The sequence below is a fragment of the Podarcis vaucheri genome (assembly GCF_965113315.1).
Source record: "Podarcis vaucheri genome assembly, chromosome: 4".
In the NCBI taxonomy this organism is placed as follows: domain Eukaryota; kingdom Metazoa; phylum Chordata; class Lepidosauria; order Squamata; family Lacertidae; genus Podarcis; species Podarcis vaucheri.
Genome location: NC_138762.1, coordinates 34689998 through 34708300, shown reverse-complemented (window position 1 = coordinate 34708300; position 18303 = coordinate 34689998). Strand labels below are relative to the sequence as shown.

Genomic DNA, 18303 nt, shown 5'->3' with positions numbered 1-18303 from the left:
TCACCAGAACTCAGTTCTGGCCCCTCTCAGGTGGGCACCATTGCCATTATAAGAGAACAAGGGAGACATTCATGGTGAGTTCCAGCACATCTTTGTCTAGAAATCTGGCTTTGCATATCTAGTGTAAGAGGTCAGGCCCAAGCAGAAGGCAGGAGGGCTGGAAAATAGCGAAAGGAGAGGAGACCTGTTGTACATACTTCTTCTTACCTGATCTTTATTAAACAGAGAAAGCTACAAAAGCCATTGCAATGTATTTTTCATCTTCTCTGCTTTGTTTCCTGCATTCTCAATAACATGAGACGGAGATCTAAGCAGCTATGTGTTCAATATTTTAGATTTGATTCAATAAGACTCATGCTAGCATAGAAGGGATCTATTGTCATGGCAACAGGGCAGATTACCACCATTAAATATAATTGCTTTCATCCATGTACCAGCTGATGATCTAAACAAACAAACAATTTAAAGCAGCCTTCTCAGACCTGGTGGTTTCCATATCCCATTATCCCTAGCTAGTGTGGTCAGTGGTCAGGGCTGATAGGAGTTGTATTCCACAGCATATAGTAAGGCCAGGGTTGCTATGGGCATACGATTTGGACTGGGCACAGGTGGACAATCTTCTGCCCTCGGCCTAGTAACTGTACGTGCCTTTTGGGAAGACTCATCTATCCCTTATGGCTCTCCTTCCTTGGAGGTTTTTAAGCAGAGGTTGGGTGGCCATCTGTCATGTATGCTTTAGCTGAGATTCTATTATTCTAATAGCTGTCATTTCTTGATTGTGACAATATACCCTGCTGCACATGTGCAGATGCCCTTCCGTTCTACTAGGGGTGCCAACTTGAATAAAATATTGCGAAGGCCCAGGTGAGCCCTGCCCCTCATAATTGATCGTATGACGCAGTGCGCACACACCATTTGAATAGGAACGCCCATCAACTTTGTGGTGGCCTGGCCTCCTCAAATATTTTATTGTGAGAGCTGAAGCCCCCACGGTTCCTAGCAATGGGCTTCTATGTATCCTACAAATTCACAAGTGGAGCTCTAGCTTTGCAGGAACAGATTTCAAAGTCGAGGCAGAAGAACCCCGCAAGTTCTTGCTCCCCAGGGATGGGGAGAACGAAGGGTAGAAACATTGTCTATACGAAGGGGTCTGCTGCCAGCACAGAATGGAGCAGCAATATATTATATCCATGCTTGTTACAAAAAGCAGAGGCTGGGATTGGGAGGGTGTGAGATACTTGCTTCAAGCATCCATGGCCACTAGAGAGAGCTGCTGGGTTCTCAGCAACCCTATTGTAATAACTTTGGAGCTCCCAGTGGGCTATTCTGGGTTGTTTAGCAGGGCCGGCTCTCAGGAGCCCACAGCAGGTAGTGAAAATTCAGCAGCCTCTCAGCAGACAATAGTGCACAATTGAATACCAGCTTCTGGGGAGCCGAGTCTGCCTAGACTCTGATATTCCAGCTTCTCTTGAGCATCCACCTACTGAGGCCACCACAAATAGCGGCAGACCTGGGTTTCAGCAGCCCCAAGTTTCCAATTCGCTGGAAACATTTCCATATTATTATTATAATTACTTCATTCTCTCTTTCACACAAACGCCAACATTTCAGATCCAGATTTATATTGTAAGATTATTAGCAGTTCAATTATTTCACAGTCACCAACTCTTGTGACTTGAGAGACTTCTGGCAGCACGCTTTTTGCTAAAGCTGTGTGAATCTCAGCTTTTGTACAAAAATATTCTAGCTCTAATGACTGCATAACAGGGGGAAAGAGCCATCAGCGCTGGAAATTAGATCAAAAATGTGAACTATAAACACAGGGAGGAGTAATAAAAATAAAAAGAGAAGAACCTAATCTAGAACTGGAAATCTGATATCATTGATAGTTTTTACTTGGACTTTGTTATTTTAACTCATGCAACTATCCATACTATGTGCCTTTATAGTTGTGTTTTTCATCTTTTAATTTGTGTCAGTTATAATTGTTCTCTCTGTTTGACATACATTATAAAATTAAATAAATAAATAAATAGATAAATAAATAAATAAATAATATTAGAAAAAAAGAACCTGCTCTGTTAACAAGGAAACCACTGGAACCTCGCATCACTCGGAGATTGTAGCGGTGAAACAAACAATTTTTTTTTTACATTTAAAAAAAGCTTGTTAACATATTACGTTCCTGTAGGTGGCTCTGTTTTGAAGCACATGGAGCTCAAATGCAATGCTGTGGCTGATATACCACGCAGTAAAATATATATAGCATAGGTTGAACTAGCCGAATTATTTTATTGGTTTTGTCTTTTGTTGTGGTTTTATTGTGCTGTAATGCTGTATAGTGTGTCTCCTTGGTCAGAAAGGTGAGCTATTATTTTATTGGAAATACACGCTAAATAAAGGATATCATTTCAGTCTTCGGCGGGTGGGTGGGGGGAGTCTGCTCTTGCTTATGTAGCACAAGAGATATGAACAGGCTGGGGGGGCGGGCGGGAACCTAGGTGTGCAAAAGTACAAAAATCTAGTAAAACAAAACGAAGGGCGCAACTTCTCTCCGCCTCACCCCAAAAACCAAGCCAGTGAGGAGTGAGCCTCTTCAGTAGCCACAGAATGCTGAGTGTCTCTTGAAAGTGAATGGGGGGGGGGGAGATAAAATTGAATATGAATGAAATAGAACCACTACTCTGCAATGTTTTGTCCCACTTATATACAGTATTACTAATAGTGACCATCTACACATGAGGGAGCATGGGCGGGGGCAGGGGGATTTTGCATCAAAATCAATACAAATCAGAGGTTCTGCCCCCCCCAAAAGTCTGCCCCTCCTAACAAAAATCCTGGCTGCGCCCATGTGAGGGAGGTATCGCCAGACTTGAGAGAATACTCCGCTCATGAAAATGCCTCCACAACACCATATTTCAATGTGTACACTGTATATAAGAGTGAGAGAAAGATGATATTCGTTTGTACATATAGTTGGGTCTTAACCCCACCCCCCTTTGAAAAACAAACCTTTTATTCAAGGGGAGGAGTGAAATCCCAGCCATCCTGGATCTTATTTTTGTCCTAAATAATAAAAATATTGCACACTCAGTAAGTGCAACTTTTAAAATTCCCTCGCAAAAACCTTCCAGTGTAAACATCTCCACAGCACAGGGCAGCTTGGCCAAAGCGTCAGGTCGGACAAATCGCCTCCTTCGAAAGGAGCCGGCACTTCTCGTAGCCGTAGGCGAGAGAAACTCATTTTCCGCGCTCTCTCTGTGTATTTTGCTTAATGCTGCTGGCCCTTTAAATTGCTGGGGAGAGAGGCGTTGCAGGCAGCCCTATGGTGCTAATTTTTGAGACAACCCGCTTGCAGGTTGCATCTTCTTTCTTCTCTCCATGGTAAGCGTTGCGATCTTTGCCCGTTGACTTTGCCCTTGTGCTTCCTCTGCTACCCCAACCCATTTTGCAAAAGCAAAATTTAATAGGCTCTTCAGCCTATTAGTGGATGGCTGCGGACTTGGAGGTTTCAAATAGCGTCCCTGTATTCAGAGTCCTCTCCTGCCAGGTGCTTCTTTTTTGTTCTCTTGCAAACTATCGGTAGTCGTTGCTGATAAAGTAGGTAGACGTTTGAGGTCTAAAAGTTTCCCCTTTTGAAGGGAAAATTTGCTGCTTGCTACTCCCCTTAACACCCGGCTATAGGTCACGGGGTTTTTCTTTCATGCCCAACATTTTTTTTTCTTGGCAGGAATTCTGTATCTTTAAGCAAAAGGGTTCAAATTTCCTGCCATGCAGATCCAGTAATAGGAAGAACTTCACTTGCTGAACTTCTGCCTGTCGCACAGCTGTTAAATGGTGCTGGAGTCCTAGAGGGGAATAGAGGGAGGAGCAATCCTAATATCCACATAAACCTGTTTTAAAACGCTAGTTCTTAAAACGTTTTGATCCTATCGGTTCTGTAAGCTATGTGTGTTGTAAGCCGGTAAAGGAGGGCTAAGAAATTCAATACCTGATAGAGCTATGCTTTGACATTTATTTTTTGACCCACCCCCACCACCCCTCCCAGCTCTGGAGTGTTCTGAGGATGCTTTTTTTGTAGCCTTCCCCAGAAAACGTTTAAAAATGAATTTAAAATGAAACCCTTCACTGCCATTATTATCTTTTGTAAACTTCATTTACAAAAGAAGTTTAAAAGTAAACATTTGTCGGCCGTTACCATGTGGTTGTCCTTTCACAAATACCGTTGGAATTGTATAGTGTTATAATGCTGGTGCATTGGAATACGTTTTTATATACAGTGGTACCTTGGTTCTCAAACTTAATACCTTCTGGGAGTCCATTCAACTCCCAAAACCATTCGAAAACCAAGACATGGCTTCCAATTGGCTGCAGGAGCTTCCTGCGCTCAAGCAGAAGCTGCGTCGGATGTTTAGTTTCCGAAAAACATTTGTAAACCAGAACACTTACTTCCAGATTTGCGGCGTTCAGGAGCCGATTTGTTTGGCAACTAAGCCATTTGGGAACCAAGGTTTGACTGTATAATACATTAAGAATCCTATTTAAGCTGGGTGAAAGCTGATTTTCTAAAGAGCACTGTTTCTCTTGTCCACCCTTGGGATCTTCATATACTTTCCCTCAACTATCTTTGTTCCTACCAACTCCACTGTTTACTCATAGAATCACAGAGTTGGGTTTGAACCCACAAGCCTGAGATTGAGTCTCATGCTCAACTGACTGGGCTATCTTGGCAGTCTTTGGTCAAGAGTCTTGAGGCATGATGTGGACCAACATACTTTACCTATATATTGGTCCTGTGGTGATAATCCTGTGTGTTCCTTTTCAGTGTCAAATGTATTTTATGCTATTTACCTATAAAGGGTACTGTGCTGCAGTTTTCATTTTTAAAGAAACACTGGATTATCGCTTAGTAGTTCCATATATTTTTTCCCCTCTAGCACATGCAAAAAATTAAAAAAAAACGGCATGGGGGACGTGGGCGTGACCTGCTTCACACCCTCCTCAAGTGTTTCTGTGTGGTTAGAATACGCCCTTGACTTTTGATAATGCTTTTTGTTCATTTGGATGGAGGACAGAGGGATATGAGTGCATGTACAAACCAAACTACTGCACAAAAATAAAAGCAACTTTTGTTGCTCCGCCCACTTTTGTTTCTGGCCCCACCCACCACTTGCTTAGAAGGGAATGTGGCCATTGGGCTGAAAAGCTTCACTGCTCCAGAGAATTAAACTCCCAGACTCTGAAGCTAAGTATTCTCAAAATGGCGGATATTGATGTCAGATGGTTAGCTTTGCTGGTTTTTAAGGAGAACTTAAAACCTTCTGTGGTCAGCTGAGTGATCCTGCTCTGCAGTAGCAAAGTGAGAGAGAGCACATACCTTCTGGGAATGGGGGAGGCAAACACTTGCCCCACATAAAAAGTTAACAAAATAAAGGTAGTATTTCTTAGTGCTGTGCTGATTTTAGTCTGATCTACACAAGCTGTAGAACGGGCTAAAGTTTGTATCACTTCAGACTGTAGGTAGGGAATCATTTTTTAAAAAATACATCATCACACAAGCAAATCTCTGCTTGCGGGAAGGAAATTACGGAACCATCTTGTTTGTTTTCTCCTTGCAAGTAGTTAAGACACAGAGCATTCACCCAGGGCACCACCACCCCACCTGTAGTCTGAAGTGGTACCATCCTCTCAAACACCTTTAGGATTCTGCAGCATGTGCCAGCAAAGGGGAAACGCAGTGGATGTTGAGGACTGTCTTACAGCAACACCGTGAGCAGCATTTACAGTTGACAATGAACATACTGTCTGGAATGGAAAGAGAGGATGGGTAAAAATAACTTTCCCTCCAGATATATCATATAGGAGTTTGAGTGCTGCTTGAATTAGTGGAACCTTAACTGAAGATGTGAAGCCTGTGTGCAACAAATGAAAGGCATAATGAAAGGCACATTCAATCAAGGGGTAAAAGACTTTGAAATGCTATAACCTAATTAGACCAAAGTAGATTGGAAATGTTCCTTCCTTGTTCCTCATGGCTTATCCACAGCATTAGAGGTTTAGCTAGAAATGCTGTATTTTACTCCAGTTTATTAAGCTGCACACTTTTATTCCTTGTTCACAGGCACTTCAAGAAGTGGATCATGGCCTTATCAGTCAGCTGTTGGTGGACTCGGAGGAAAACCTTAGTGTGTGTACAGAGAAAATTCAAGCCTCCCCTCCATACAACTGGAATACTGACTGGAGCTTTTGGGTAATTCCATGGGTTCTCTCTGTTATGTATGAGTGATCTGTATTCCAAGACAACCTGCATTCTATAACGGTTTGAATAAGCCAATCCCTTCTTTCAGCTTGGGGAGATTGTAATGATCACTGTGTGTATGTTGACTCGAAGAGAAGTGACCTCACTAATGTATTTCATACTGAGTCATCGACAGCAGCACTGTAAGCTTGCAGGGCTTGCTTACTGATTTATCTTGTACATTAACAATCTAGAGTTAGTGGTGAGCAGTGAGGTGGCCAAGTTTGCTGATGGTACTAAATTGTTCAGGGTCATTAAAACAAAGAGACTGCAAAGAGCTCTAAATGGCCTCTCTAAATTGAGGGAATGGGCAGTAAAACGACACATGCAATTCGGCATACACAAGTGTAAAGGGTTGCATGTTGTTGTTTAGTCGTTTAGTCGTGTCCGACTCTTCGTGACCCCATGGACCAGAGCACGCCAGGCACTCCTGTCTTCCACTGCCTCCCGCAGTTTGGTCAGACTCATGTTTGACTCATGTTTGTAGCTTCGAGAACACTGTCCAACCATCTCGTCCTCTGTCGTCCCCTTCTCCTTGTGCCCTCCATCTTTCCCAGCATCAGGGTCTTTTCCAGGGAGTCTTCTCTTCTCATGAGGTGGCCAAAGTATTGGAGCCTCAGCTTCATGACCTGTCCTTCCAGTGAGCACTCAGGGCTGATTTCCTTAAGAATGGATACGTTTGATTTTCTTGCAGTCCGTGTTTGATCTTCTTGCAGTCCAAAGGGTTGCATATTGGGACACCAAAAAATCTTCATTTCGCGTATATGCTCATGGTACTGGCTGTGCCTTACTAGAAACAGCACCTTGTGGTCACAGTAGATAGCTCAATGAAGATGTCGCTCCAGTGTGTAGCAGCTGTGAAATGGCAAATTTCATGCTAGGGATCGTTAGGAAAGGACTTGAAGATAAAAGTGTCGATATTATAATGCTGTGTTACATAAATCTATGGTTCAAATGCATATGGAATACTGTGTACAGTTCTGGCTGCCTCTCCTCAAAACGGGTATTGTAAAGCTGGAGAAGGTTCAGAAAAGGGAATCTGAAATGATCAGCAGGATGGAGCGATACTCCTATGAGGTAAAGTCGAAGTGTTTGTAACTTCTTAGTTCAGAGGAAAGGTAAGTAACAGGTGACATGGTAGAAGTTTATACAAATATGCGTAGCATGGAGGAAGCAGCTAGAGAAAAGTTTTTCTCCTTCGTAACACTAGAAGGTGTGGACATCTATTGAAGCTGAATGGTGGAAGGTTCAAGACAGATAAAAGAAAGTACTTCTTCACACAGCGCATAGCCAAACTAGGGAACTTGCTCCCACAGAGGCAGTGATGACTACCCAAAGAGCATTAGACAAATTCATGGGAGATGAGGCTATCAGTAGCTTCTAGCCCTGATGGCTGTGCTTTGGATCCATAGCTGGATACAGTAATGCTTCTGAACTCCACTTGCTGGAGGGGAGAATACCCTGATCCTGCTTGTGAGCTTCCCGTGGGCATCTGGTTGGTCACTGTGGGAACAGGAAGCTGAACTTGATGGACCGTTGGCCTGATCCTGCAGGCTCTTCCTAAGTTCTTAAGAACATGGAAGATTCATAAGGCCTCTCTTGAATACCTTTTTATGCTAACAGGCCTTTGCAGCTGTTGGATTAACTAATCACTTATTTGTATTGTTTTTTCAAGGTATTTTATGTTTTATCATGGTACACCACAGTGATATTTTATGATATGGTGGTATGAAAATACTTTTATAAATAAATAAGTACACTCCAGTGCTGTGCCACTGGGCTTTATTCAGCAGTTGCAGTTGCTGCTGATTAAGAAACAAAACTGCAGGGCTGTGTGATTGGTTTTGTAGGTGTACGAAGCCAGGGAAGTGAGGTCGCTGACCCAGGCTGCGAACCTGATGAGGGGAATCATAGAACTGTAGAGCTGGGACTTGGAAGGGACCCAGATGTAGGAATCTTTTACCCAACGTGGGGCTCGAACCCACAACCTTGAGATTAGAGCCTCATGCTGTATTGACTAAGCTATGCAGAGGGAGGAAAGGGGCTTTAACCCTTTTCTCCTAGTGCATCCTTAATTTGGGATTGGGGAGGCACACGGGAAAGGAACGATTCTATTCTATTCACACTAATAAAAACTTCTAGTACAAACAGCAGGTGGAAGTGATCTGCTTAGAAGCACAGGGGGCAAAGGGTTAAAGTTCTTGGATCCCAGACGTTCCTGGATCCCAGACTGGATTGGTCACTGTACCTGATGTTTACACTTAAAAGCTATTCACCCAACTGCTAATTTTGTGAATGGTGTCATGTTTAGTTTGGCCTAAGAAGTCATAATTTCTAAGTGGCTTAAGTCTACAGGCTAAAAATCTCTCTGTATTAAAATCCATTCTACCTGTAAACTGTGAAACAGGGGAGTCTGATCACTTGGGCAGTGCTACTTGCTCACCTGCTCCAGGCATGGAAGCATTATCTGAGCCATCCTTGATTACAATTTTAAATTATTAATCATACTCTTGGCATAGGAAATTTGAGTCAGAAGTTAAATACCCGAGCTGATGAAGTGAATCAGCTGCTGAGCTGAGATCTTTCGTCGCGTGCTAGATCCTCGGCATCACACAGCATTCCCTCAGCTGGAATCTCCTCACCTGAGATCTACAGATGAAGGGTGGTATATAAATTTAATAAATGAATGAATGAATTTAATAATACGGTCACAGACCAGCATCAACACACACAATATCACAGATCATATCAAAAATACAGAGGGCAATTTGAATATAACAAGGATTTAAATATAAAAAATTAAAATTAATTATTAGCGTGCCCCCTGTAATTAACATTTAGGGGTTTGGTCATAATGGGATACCACTTGCTTCCTGCGATTAATTGCAGACGCACAGAATTTGGCTACATTTAATGTAGTCTTGGGATTCTTGTCCTCTAGCAGAAGTTTTAAACTAAATTTAATAAATAAATATTTAAATAAATGGCTAGTAGAGGAAATGTCAAATTTTGCTCCACGGATCTTAAATCCATTATACTAGAGTTTAGCAAAACCATTCTTTCTTGCTTCTGTGAATTTCTGGTGGAGCCTTAAAGCTCCGAACATTAGGCATCAAACTGTGGCGGCAATCCTAAACATACTTATGAGGCCTGCTGAACACATCAGCCTTTTCTGAGTTGTTCTTCCCTGATAGGCTTACAATTGTGTGATGGAAAAATGAGACCATGCCCCACCCCTGCTATTGTGTCTGCATTGACCCTGCCTATTCACCAACTACATGCTGTGGGGGAAAGTCTGAAGTAGAGGGCCTGCTGCAAGTGCCCTGCTTCCCTGTGCAGTTGGGGCTGCAGTCACATGGTGGTTTATTCTGTTTTCACAACTTCTCCCTAACTGTTAAGTTCCACATTATATCTGAGCGTTCACACGACAAGGAAGTCTCTTCTGGACCTATAGTGGAATACAGTGCAAGTTTAGTGCTAATTTCTGTGTTATTTACTTACAGAGGGGAAGAACTGTTTGCAAATAATATGGAAATGAGTGGTAAACTTGCATTATATTCCATTGTAGTTCTGGAGGTGGGTTTTACATCATGAGAGAGCTCAAACATAATGTGGAAATTAAGAGGGAAACATTGTGAAAATGAATTAGACTGCTATGTGAATGCAGCCTTAGAAGGGTGATCATGCAGGGTTCTGAATCATGGGAGTCTACAGTCATATTGTAGCTCCCTACTTCAGACCTTCAAACACGTGGGGACAGGACTAGTAAGAAGACAATAGAGGGCAGGGCCATAACAGGGGCGCGGCCACTGAGTGGGCAGACTTGTGAATGTGGCTCCTCTACACATGTTTATTATCGTATTCAAGTAGAGTGCTTGAAAAGAACTACTAAGACTGGCTTTTATAGTTTGTGTGATTTCATTCTAATTAAAAGTGGTTTGGGTTGACACACATCAGAGAGACCACATCGACTGTTCTATTCCTTTTTCTTTTTCAAATAATGCCCTAAAGGGTGGTAAACATGCAAATTTAGAACAAGGAACTGAGATTTAAGTTTCATTTCTGTATGCTTGCCAATAGTGATTCTTGAGGCCAACTAGCAGGAAACATATTTCTGCAGGGAATGTTGTTTTCGGCTAATCTGTATAATGATGTAGAAAGGTAGGACGCAATTGTTAATTAAGCCTTAGTTGTTGGGCTGCGAATATTTCCATGAAGCTGTAATTGCACCTCTAGAGACCTTTTTTTATTGTGGCTAAACCCAAGTAAGAAGAGAACCTGGATTCTCACAGATTTTCCCCCAGGGCTGTTGGTTTCGACTAGATGTTGCTGGGAAACTTTGCTTGTAAATTCACTAATGTTACTTAGAGAGAAGCAGTGTAGATTTCCATAATACTATTTTGGCCAAAATATCAAATACCAAAATTCCTTGTAAAATCTTGAAAAGGTTTATCATTGATAAAAACAAAACATTTATGGCAATAAAGGTTGAAAGATGTGCTTGCAAGTCCAAAAGTCCACTTTCCCTTTGGTGGCTTTCATGATGATCAGCTGTTGAGCCTGACTCTTTTGTAATGTTTATATCTTATAAGCCACCCTGTGTAGTGCATTTAAACTAGAAGGGTGTGATAATAATGCCTTAAAATGCTTGTATCCAATAGAGGCCACAAATTTTCTAGTATTAAAATATTTATAAAACAGTTAAATGAGAACATCCATCATGGATGCATTAGTTGAGATCCCTGTATTGTAGAGGGTTGGTTTAGATCAGGCATAGGCAAACTCGGCCCTCCAGATGTTTTGGGACTACAACTCCCATCATCCCTGACCTGTTTGCTAGGGATGATGGGAGTTGTAGTCCCAAAACATCTGGAGGGCCGAGTTTGCTTATGCCTGGACAAGATGACCCTCTTGATCCCTTCCAACACTATGATTCTATGAAAGGTGGGTTAGTAACTTGTGGATTTTGCAAATCTGGCTTTCACAGTGGGAGACAAAGAGTTCTGTGACAAGTCTATTGTTTTTCCTTTAAAAAAAATAATAATTTGGGAAGGTAAAGCAGAGTAGCTCTCCTTGCACTGGGTATGGTTGGTTCATGATGCCCAGTCATTTCACAAAATTAAGCATAGTATGGTAGTCCAAAACATCTGTAGAGTCATCATGTTGGAGAAGGCTGCTATAGGAGGCGCATGAGCCAGATCAGGAGGCAACATACCTCACTTAACACATTAAGCACTGCAACCCACTGTAATTGTAGTGCACTGTCATTTTCTGTCATGTTTTGCTGTGCTAATTAGGTGTCTCAGTAACACCTGGCAGGGTTATTCACAGCTGACTGCGACCTGTTCTTGCATCCTGATTCATAACAAACACGTGAATGATATAATTGCTGGCAGCATGCTCTCAAACGTTTAAAACAGTTGACTTTTAACACCCTGCCAAACAGTGATCTGGCATCTTAGGATAAGCACAGATCTTCCCAAGTGTACTTCTGTTCATATAGTTAAGGGAGCTGTGAAAACAACAACAAAACCGTACCTCTAAACCCACCGGACCATGTTTCTAAACGTTGGCATGTTTGCCACAACACACACCTCAGCCCCATACAATGGAATATTCTCCCAGTGGATTTGATGCTGATTCACCCTTAGAGGATATACTCTTCTTTTCAAGGTAGGTTCTATCAGACTTTCCAAGATTACTTAGTTTAAAAAATCAAAAGACGTTAGAGTTTATCTGTGAGTAGTTTTCTATGTGCATGGGTCTTTTTGTTTGTGGGTGGAAAAGCCTAAATCTGAGCTTCCACCTATTAATGAAGTGGCATAGACACAGTTTTAGCACCTCAGCAAGAACTAACTTGAAGAGTATAGAAGAATTTTAAACTTACTAGATACTTGTTATGAGTCTGACTGGATTGAACCATTAGCTATATCTGGTGTGTGTCTCCCCTATTCAGACTGCTTTTTTAACAGTACTGTATGCCTAGCTGCTGCTGTTGTTTGTTTTTCCTAGCAAGCATTATATGAAAGTTGAAAGGCATCCATCCTATTAGTTCAGTTGGGGTTTTTTGGTCACATTGTGTTCTAGTCCAGTGTGTACTTTGAGACAAGAGTAACCAATACCTTATGGGAGAAGGTGAAGGGAGGCACAGAACACACTAAGGCCTCATCTACAATATATATTTAAAGCATTATACCACTTTAAACAGCCATGACGTCTCTTAATGAATCCTGAAAACTAAAAAAGGGTGCTGAGAGTTGCTAGGAGACCCTTACTCCTCTCACAGAGCTGCTATACCCAGAGTTCCCTGGGTATTGACGGTTAAAAGAGTCTGGGAATTTTAGCTTGCTGAAGAGGACATAAGGGTTTCCAAAGAGCTCTCAACAAACAAAAGTTTCCAGGATTTTTTTGGGCCTAAATCTATTTCATTGAATTGAGACATTTGAAATGCTCCTTCTAACCGGTTGACAGACGTAATCTAATTTGACTAGAATGCCATTATGCATATCAATGTGCTCAGCTCTTTTAGGATTGATAATTAATTTTTAATATAAATTTATTCTGTGATATAGTGAAGCAATATTGTTGGAAGGAGCCCAGAGAATTGTGCCTGAATAATAAATTTATCTAGCTTTAAGTACATAGCATTTGATACAGATAGCATTAGAGAGGAGCTGTTTCCATGGAGGAATGGGCAAAGCATAATTCCAAAACCCTGCAGAAAAACAGTGGCTTGGGTTGGGTAACCCTTTCCCCCTGGGTTTCTTCTTCTGCACAATGCAGGGGAAAAACTCTACCCTCCCACCTTGCATACTGGGTGTGTCTGCCCTGCAGGCTATACATGCACAGCTATAATGTTTAAATATAACAAAGCACTTGTTAGAATTCAGCGTGTGAAGGCCAGCTGAGTTCCCTCATACATTATGAGGATTGACTATGCAATTTGGACCGACACACCTTTTCCCCCTGCTAACATTACACCCACATGTGGATAGCTAGGTTAGGTGATTTGAGAAGGAAAGAGGAATCCTGATTTCCAGCACAAATACAAAGATGATCAGAAAGCATCACCTGAGTGGAACTGCATTTTGTGAAGTTTGTTGGAACAGCCTTATTCTATCCATGTTTTCTCAAAACAAGTCTCGCTGAGTTTGGTGGGGCTGACTCACCTCTGACTCTATAGAACTGCACCTAAGTCAGGATCAGCACTTGGGGAAATCTCACCAAATTCATTGTGTGACGTGTCTCGTTGTCAGATGCTGTAGGAGACAGTGGTCAAAAAGTTGCAAACAACACTTTATATGGCTCTGGGCATATAAAGGACTAATAGCTGCAGAGGGCTTATATTTCTGTGGTTTAATGGGAATACAAAAGAATAATGGGCAATAATGTATTTCTCAGAATACATTTACAGTACATGGCTCAATAATCCAGGGGCAGTCACTCCCCCAAATAAGCAAGCATGGCATGGTACAGGAGAATATTGCACAAATCCTGCTCATTGGCTTCTGCTGGGTCTGTTCTGACCCCTCTAGTATATCTGTTTTTCTCTGCCAATTAGCAGGACATTGGAGAGAGCTCACCTCTGGATGTTATGTGTCTTGTGATTTAATTCCCATCCTTAAAACTACAAGATGTCAGACAGACAGATAGATACACACACACACACACACACACACGTATGTAAAGGGACCCCTGACCATTAGGTCCAGTCGTGGACAACTGGTGTTGTGACGCTCATCTCGCTTTATTGGCCGAGGGAGTCGGCGTACAACTTCCGGGTCATGTGGCCAGCATGACTAAGCCGCTTCTGGCAAATCAGATCAGCGCACGGAAACGCTGTTTACCTTCCTGCCAGAGTGGTACCTATTTATCTACTTGCACTCTGACATGCTTTCGAACTGCTAGGTTGGCAGGATCAGGGACCGAGCAACGGGAGCTCACCCCGTCGCGGGGATTCGAACTGCCGACCTGACCTTCTGATCGGCAAGCCCTAGGCTCTGTGGTTTAGATCACAGTTCCACCTGCGTCCCATATATATATATACACACACGCACACACACACAATATATATATATATATATAAAATATGTGTGTGTGTGTGTGTACATAAACCATGGTGAAAATAAAGCCAAGAAAACTAAAGCAATTGTTTTAGATTCAGTTCAGATAATGCTCATACATAAATGCGTCAACAACAAAATCACCCACTCCTAAGTATTTAAGAGTTTTATGCTGCCAGGCAACGATGAAAAACATCTTAAATGTGGGTTCTTTGTGGTTTTGCTTTTGCTTTTAAGCACATTTGAGGGTATGATCTCAATTAAATGTTAAAAATAATTGCTACAGTATAGGCAGTTGGCATAATTTGAGTTGGTTTTATTTTCACTATAGCGTCTGTACTTGGCATGAATAGGTAGCCCATTGCTCTGCAAAATATAAGTGCACAGCTTTTAAGTTGTTGTGTGCCATGTGGTTATTGTTTCTGTATATCAAGTGAAGGAACTTTCTAAAACAGGAAACAACATTTTCTAGTCTTCTTAAATAACTGTTTTCTTTGCCTTCAATATATATATATATATATATATATATATATATATATATATATATATGCAGGTTTTGGTGTCTTCGGGTGTCTTCCCGTGTAAGAGTCGGGGTGTCTGTGCGACGTTTCGACGAGGTCTAATTAAGGAACAAAAGAAGAAGAGGCACACTAATCTAGGAACTTCCTCTCTGCCCAGAACGTTGGAGGCTATACACCACACCCCTCAACAGTATTTATAGGAACTCAAACACCAGATTCTGCTCTGTTCCAGTAACAAGAAGCCGAAAGCACCAGCCTGAAGATGACGAGTGAGACCTCGTCGAAACGTCGCACAGACACCCCGACTCTTACACGGGAAGACACCCGAAGACACCAAAACCTGCATTCCTGTACCCGTGAAAATCTACGAAAGCAAATATATATATATATATATATATATAAGCATTTTTGCTTTTTTCCCTTAAAAAACCCCCTAATTTATGAGAAACAGAAACCTTATTTATTCAGAGCTAGAGAAACTTTATGAAAATCATGGTGCAAATTACGAGGGTGGCGGAAGCAAGGAGATTCTGTACATGATTAGATCACAGCGGAAGTATGATCAGCCGCCCTGTCATAACACCAGTGCTGCCAGTGTGGAGGACTGGGTATTGAGGCCTAGATGAGTCATGTTAGAAACACTATTTTCAGATGCCTTCTATCACCTTCCCAATCAGGAGGGAAGTAATTGTTAAGTATTTACAAATGTGGTTAAGAGTCAAAATACGGATAAGGCAGGATGCAGATTTATTGAAAAGCTCCTTTACATGTCTCTGTGTGTTCATCCATACTTTGGTTTGGGAAGCTGTTGAAGGATTGCTTTACTTATCTGGAAGAACTAGTTTCTGGGATTTACTTGAGTAACTGAACCTTATACAAAATACATACGTGGCCTGGTACTCTTTGCCACTCAGCATCATATGAAAAAAACAGCTAATATGTGAAAAAAAATATATCTCAAGCAAGGTATAAAGCTTCAGAAATGTATTTCCTTTTTCTACCAAAGAGAAGTTGTGTCCTCCATCACGGAGGGCACAAGGTGTGGTGAGATCACCATGAGCTGCCTCCCTGTTGTGGGGTGGGACCGTTTGGATGGCAACAGCACCCCATTGGTTGCCCCTTTGTTGCTGGGGCAGACATTTGGCTGGTTGGGATGGCTAATGGCTGCTGAGGGGCTATTTAAGCTGCTGCACGTCGCTGGAAAGCTTCTCTTTCTTGTGACGTGCAGCGGATCAGCCGCCCTCCTCTCCCTATATTTAGGGTTGCTCTTTTGGCCTTGCTATGCCTGTCTAGGGGTCATCTGTTTTGGAGCAGGGGCCTGGTAGGAATTTTTGCCATTTGGCTGATTGGCTGGTGCCACTTGGTTTTTGCCTACCGTGTATCAAATCGTCACAACTTCGTAAGGTTGGCGGTTAGGCATTTGGTTCAATGTTTTGCGGAGGGGACGTGGTTGGCTGTGCCTGCCCCTCCATTGCTGCTGCTAGGGAATTCCGTTAGGATCCAGGAATCTAGGGGCTCACCTTGCCTTTGTCCAAACCCTGTCAAGGGGCTAGGAGCTAAATGGCACTTTAAACCTAGGTTATGGGCGCAACAACAGAATGTCCAGGTGAACTTTTACTGCTTTCTTGTATGTTATTTTCACTTACATATTCATTTTTATGCACAGTTTTATGCTCTTTTGTAAATAAGGGTTGGCTGGAGAACTGTATTTCAAAATTTGCACATTTTGAAGGATGGCTGCCTTTCAGTTCTCACATGGTTTCAGGAAGTGGGACTTTAAATGCAAACTGAATCAAATTTCTCCTCCATCCCTAAGCAGCAGTCACCCAGCCTCCTCCTCTATTCCCCATAACATCAATCCCCCTGGAAATGGTTATAAGTGACAGTTATAGTTTCTCACCACCACCACCAAGCCAACAGACTACCCATCTCTTCACAGTGGCTCCAAGAGGCAGAAAGGAGAGAGGGAGTCTGCTGTTTTGGCAATATTTTCTTATTACAGTACCATAGAGCTTGGGGAATGAGAAGATGAACTATTGTTCCTAATTCCTCTTCTGCTGTTCCTCTTCTATATCCTGTGAACAGCATCTTACCTTTCCCATTATCCACGTAAGCTGTTTACTCCTACGGTCAAATTACACATTATGCTTAATGTATACCATGCAGCTATGTTTCATCTTTATCTTAAATTCAGTACAGATGTGTGTATGTGTATTGCCCATTGTTATTGGGATTGTGCATTGGGAAAGAAGAGTTCACTCCCATTGGTGAGAAAGTATGTTTGAGCACAGTGTGCCACAATCCTAAGACTGTTCCAGTCATGCAAATTCCCTGTTTGTGCTGACAATCCCAGAAGGGGAAAACAAAAATCTAGTCAAGTGAATTTGCTTTGGGGCATGATTGAAAAATTAAGTGTGAATGCACCTTTTAAAATTCCAGGAGCATACTGGTCCTTTGCTGACATCCTACCTTCTTTGTAATTGAACTGACTGACTGGATTGGTATGCAGACTTTAAGATCTCTGCATGATGGAGAATTCTTTAAAGAACGGAGTGTTGATTTCTGTCTTGATAAGCAAGATGTTGAGCTGTTGCATGGACAAAAAGAAACTAGATGAAATTGTTATGAAACATTTATTGACTGGCAAGGATTTATTTATTAAGAGATTTCAAAACCTCCTCCCACAGCAGTCTCAAGGCTGTTAAAATTTTTGTTACACGCCACCCCAATCTCAGAGCTGTGCGACATTCCAGGTGTGCTTACCCAGGGTTTGTGTTTGCTTCTGGAAATGAGGTGCAGCACAGACTCTGGTATCTTTATGATATATGGTTTATTTACACACATATGCAACCTGAGCCTATGACGGAAGGGTTCTCAACATTACACTCCAAAAGGGTCTTGCTTCTCCCATAGGCATAGCCCTGGATTCAAACAGACATCTGCCATGGTTGGGTCCGCCTGCAGCTTTTCTTTAGCTTCTAGATCACATAACTCATTTGTCACGGCTCTGAACCCTAAACGTCTAACCTAAAGTACTTGGCTTCATCTCTTGAAGAAGAGGGGCCTCACCCATTTGATGTCTCACACCACACAGAGTTCCTTTGGTCCTCTGTAGTCTTATTAATGGCCCACCAGCCCAGGCAATTTCCTTACAATGAAGTTAGCCAGCTTAATTAACCTTTCAACACTTGTCTTAATTAAAGGATTAACAGTGTCTAGCACATCTTAATGCACAGGGTCTGACTTAACATACCTAGTCTTAACACTCCAAGCATTGATTAAATTCTAACACCTACTGGACCCGGATCACATGACTGGACATGGTTTGAAAGAAATATGTGCTCTCCCAAGCCCACATCCCCATCAGAAATGACAAAGGGGGCCATGTACCCATCCTCAAATTTTGTCATGAAAATTGGAA

At 42.1% G+C, this 18303-nt stretch overlaps 1 protein-coding gene across 4 annotated transcripts in view; it reads left to right on the top strand.

The window, feature by feature from the left end:
• Positions 1 to 3287: 3287 nt before the first annotated feature.
• GRAMD1C (GRAM domain containing 1C) overlaps positions 3288 to 18303 on the top strand; it is a 65631-nt gene continuing 50615 nt past the window's right edge. The window contains exons 1-2 of one of the 4 annotated variants that reach the window (XM_082221219.1): positions 3288 to 3384; positions 6122 to 6250. In XM_082221219.1, the coding sequence (XP_082077345.1) occupies positions 3382 to 3384; positions 6122 to 6250 (132 nt within the window). In that variant the 5' untranslated portion in view covers positions 3288 to 3381. Of the gene's footprint in view, positions 3385 to 3475; positions 3551 to 6121; positions 6251 to 11752; positions 11972 to 18303 lie in introns of those variants that run through there. The other 3 variants (XM_082221218.1, XM_082221221.1, XM_082221220.1) reach the window with 3 other exon arrangements.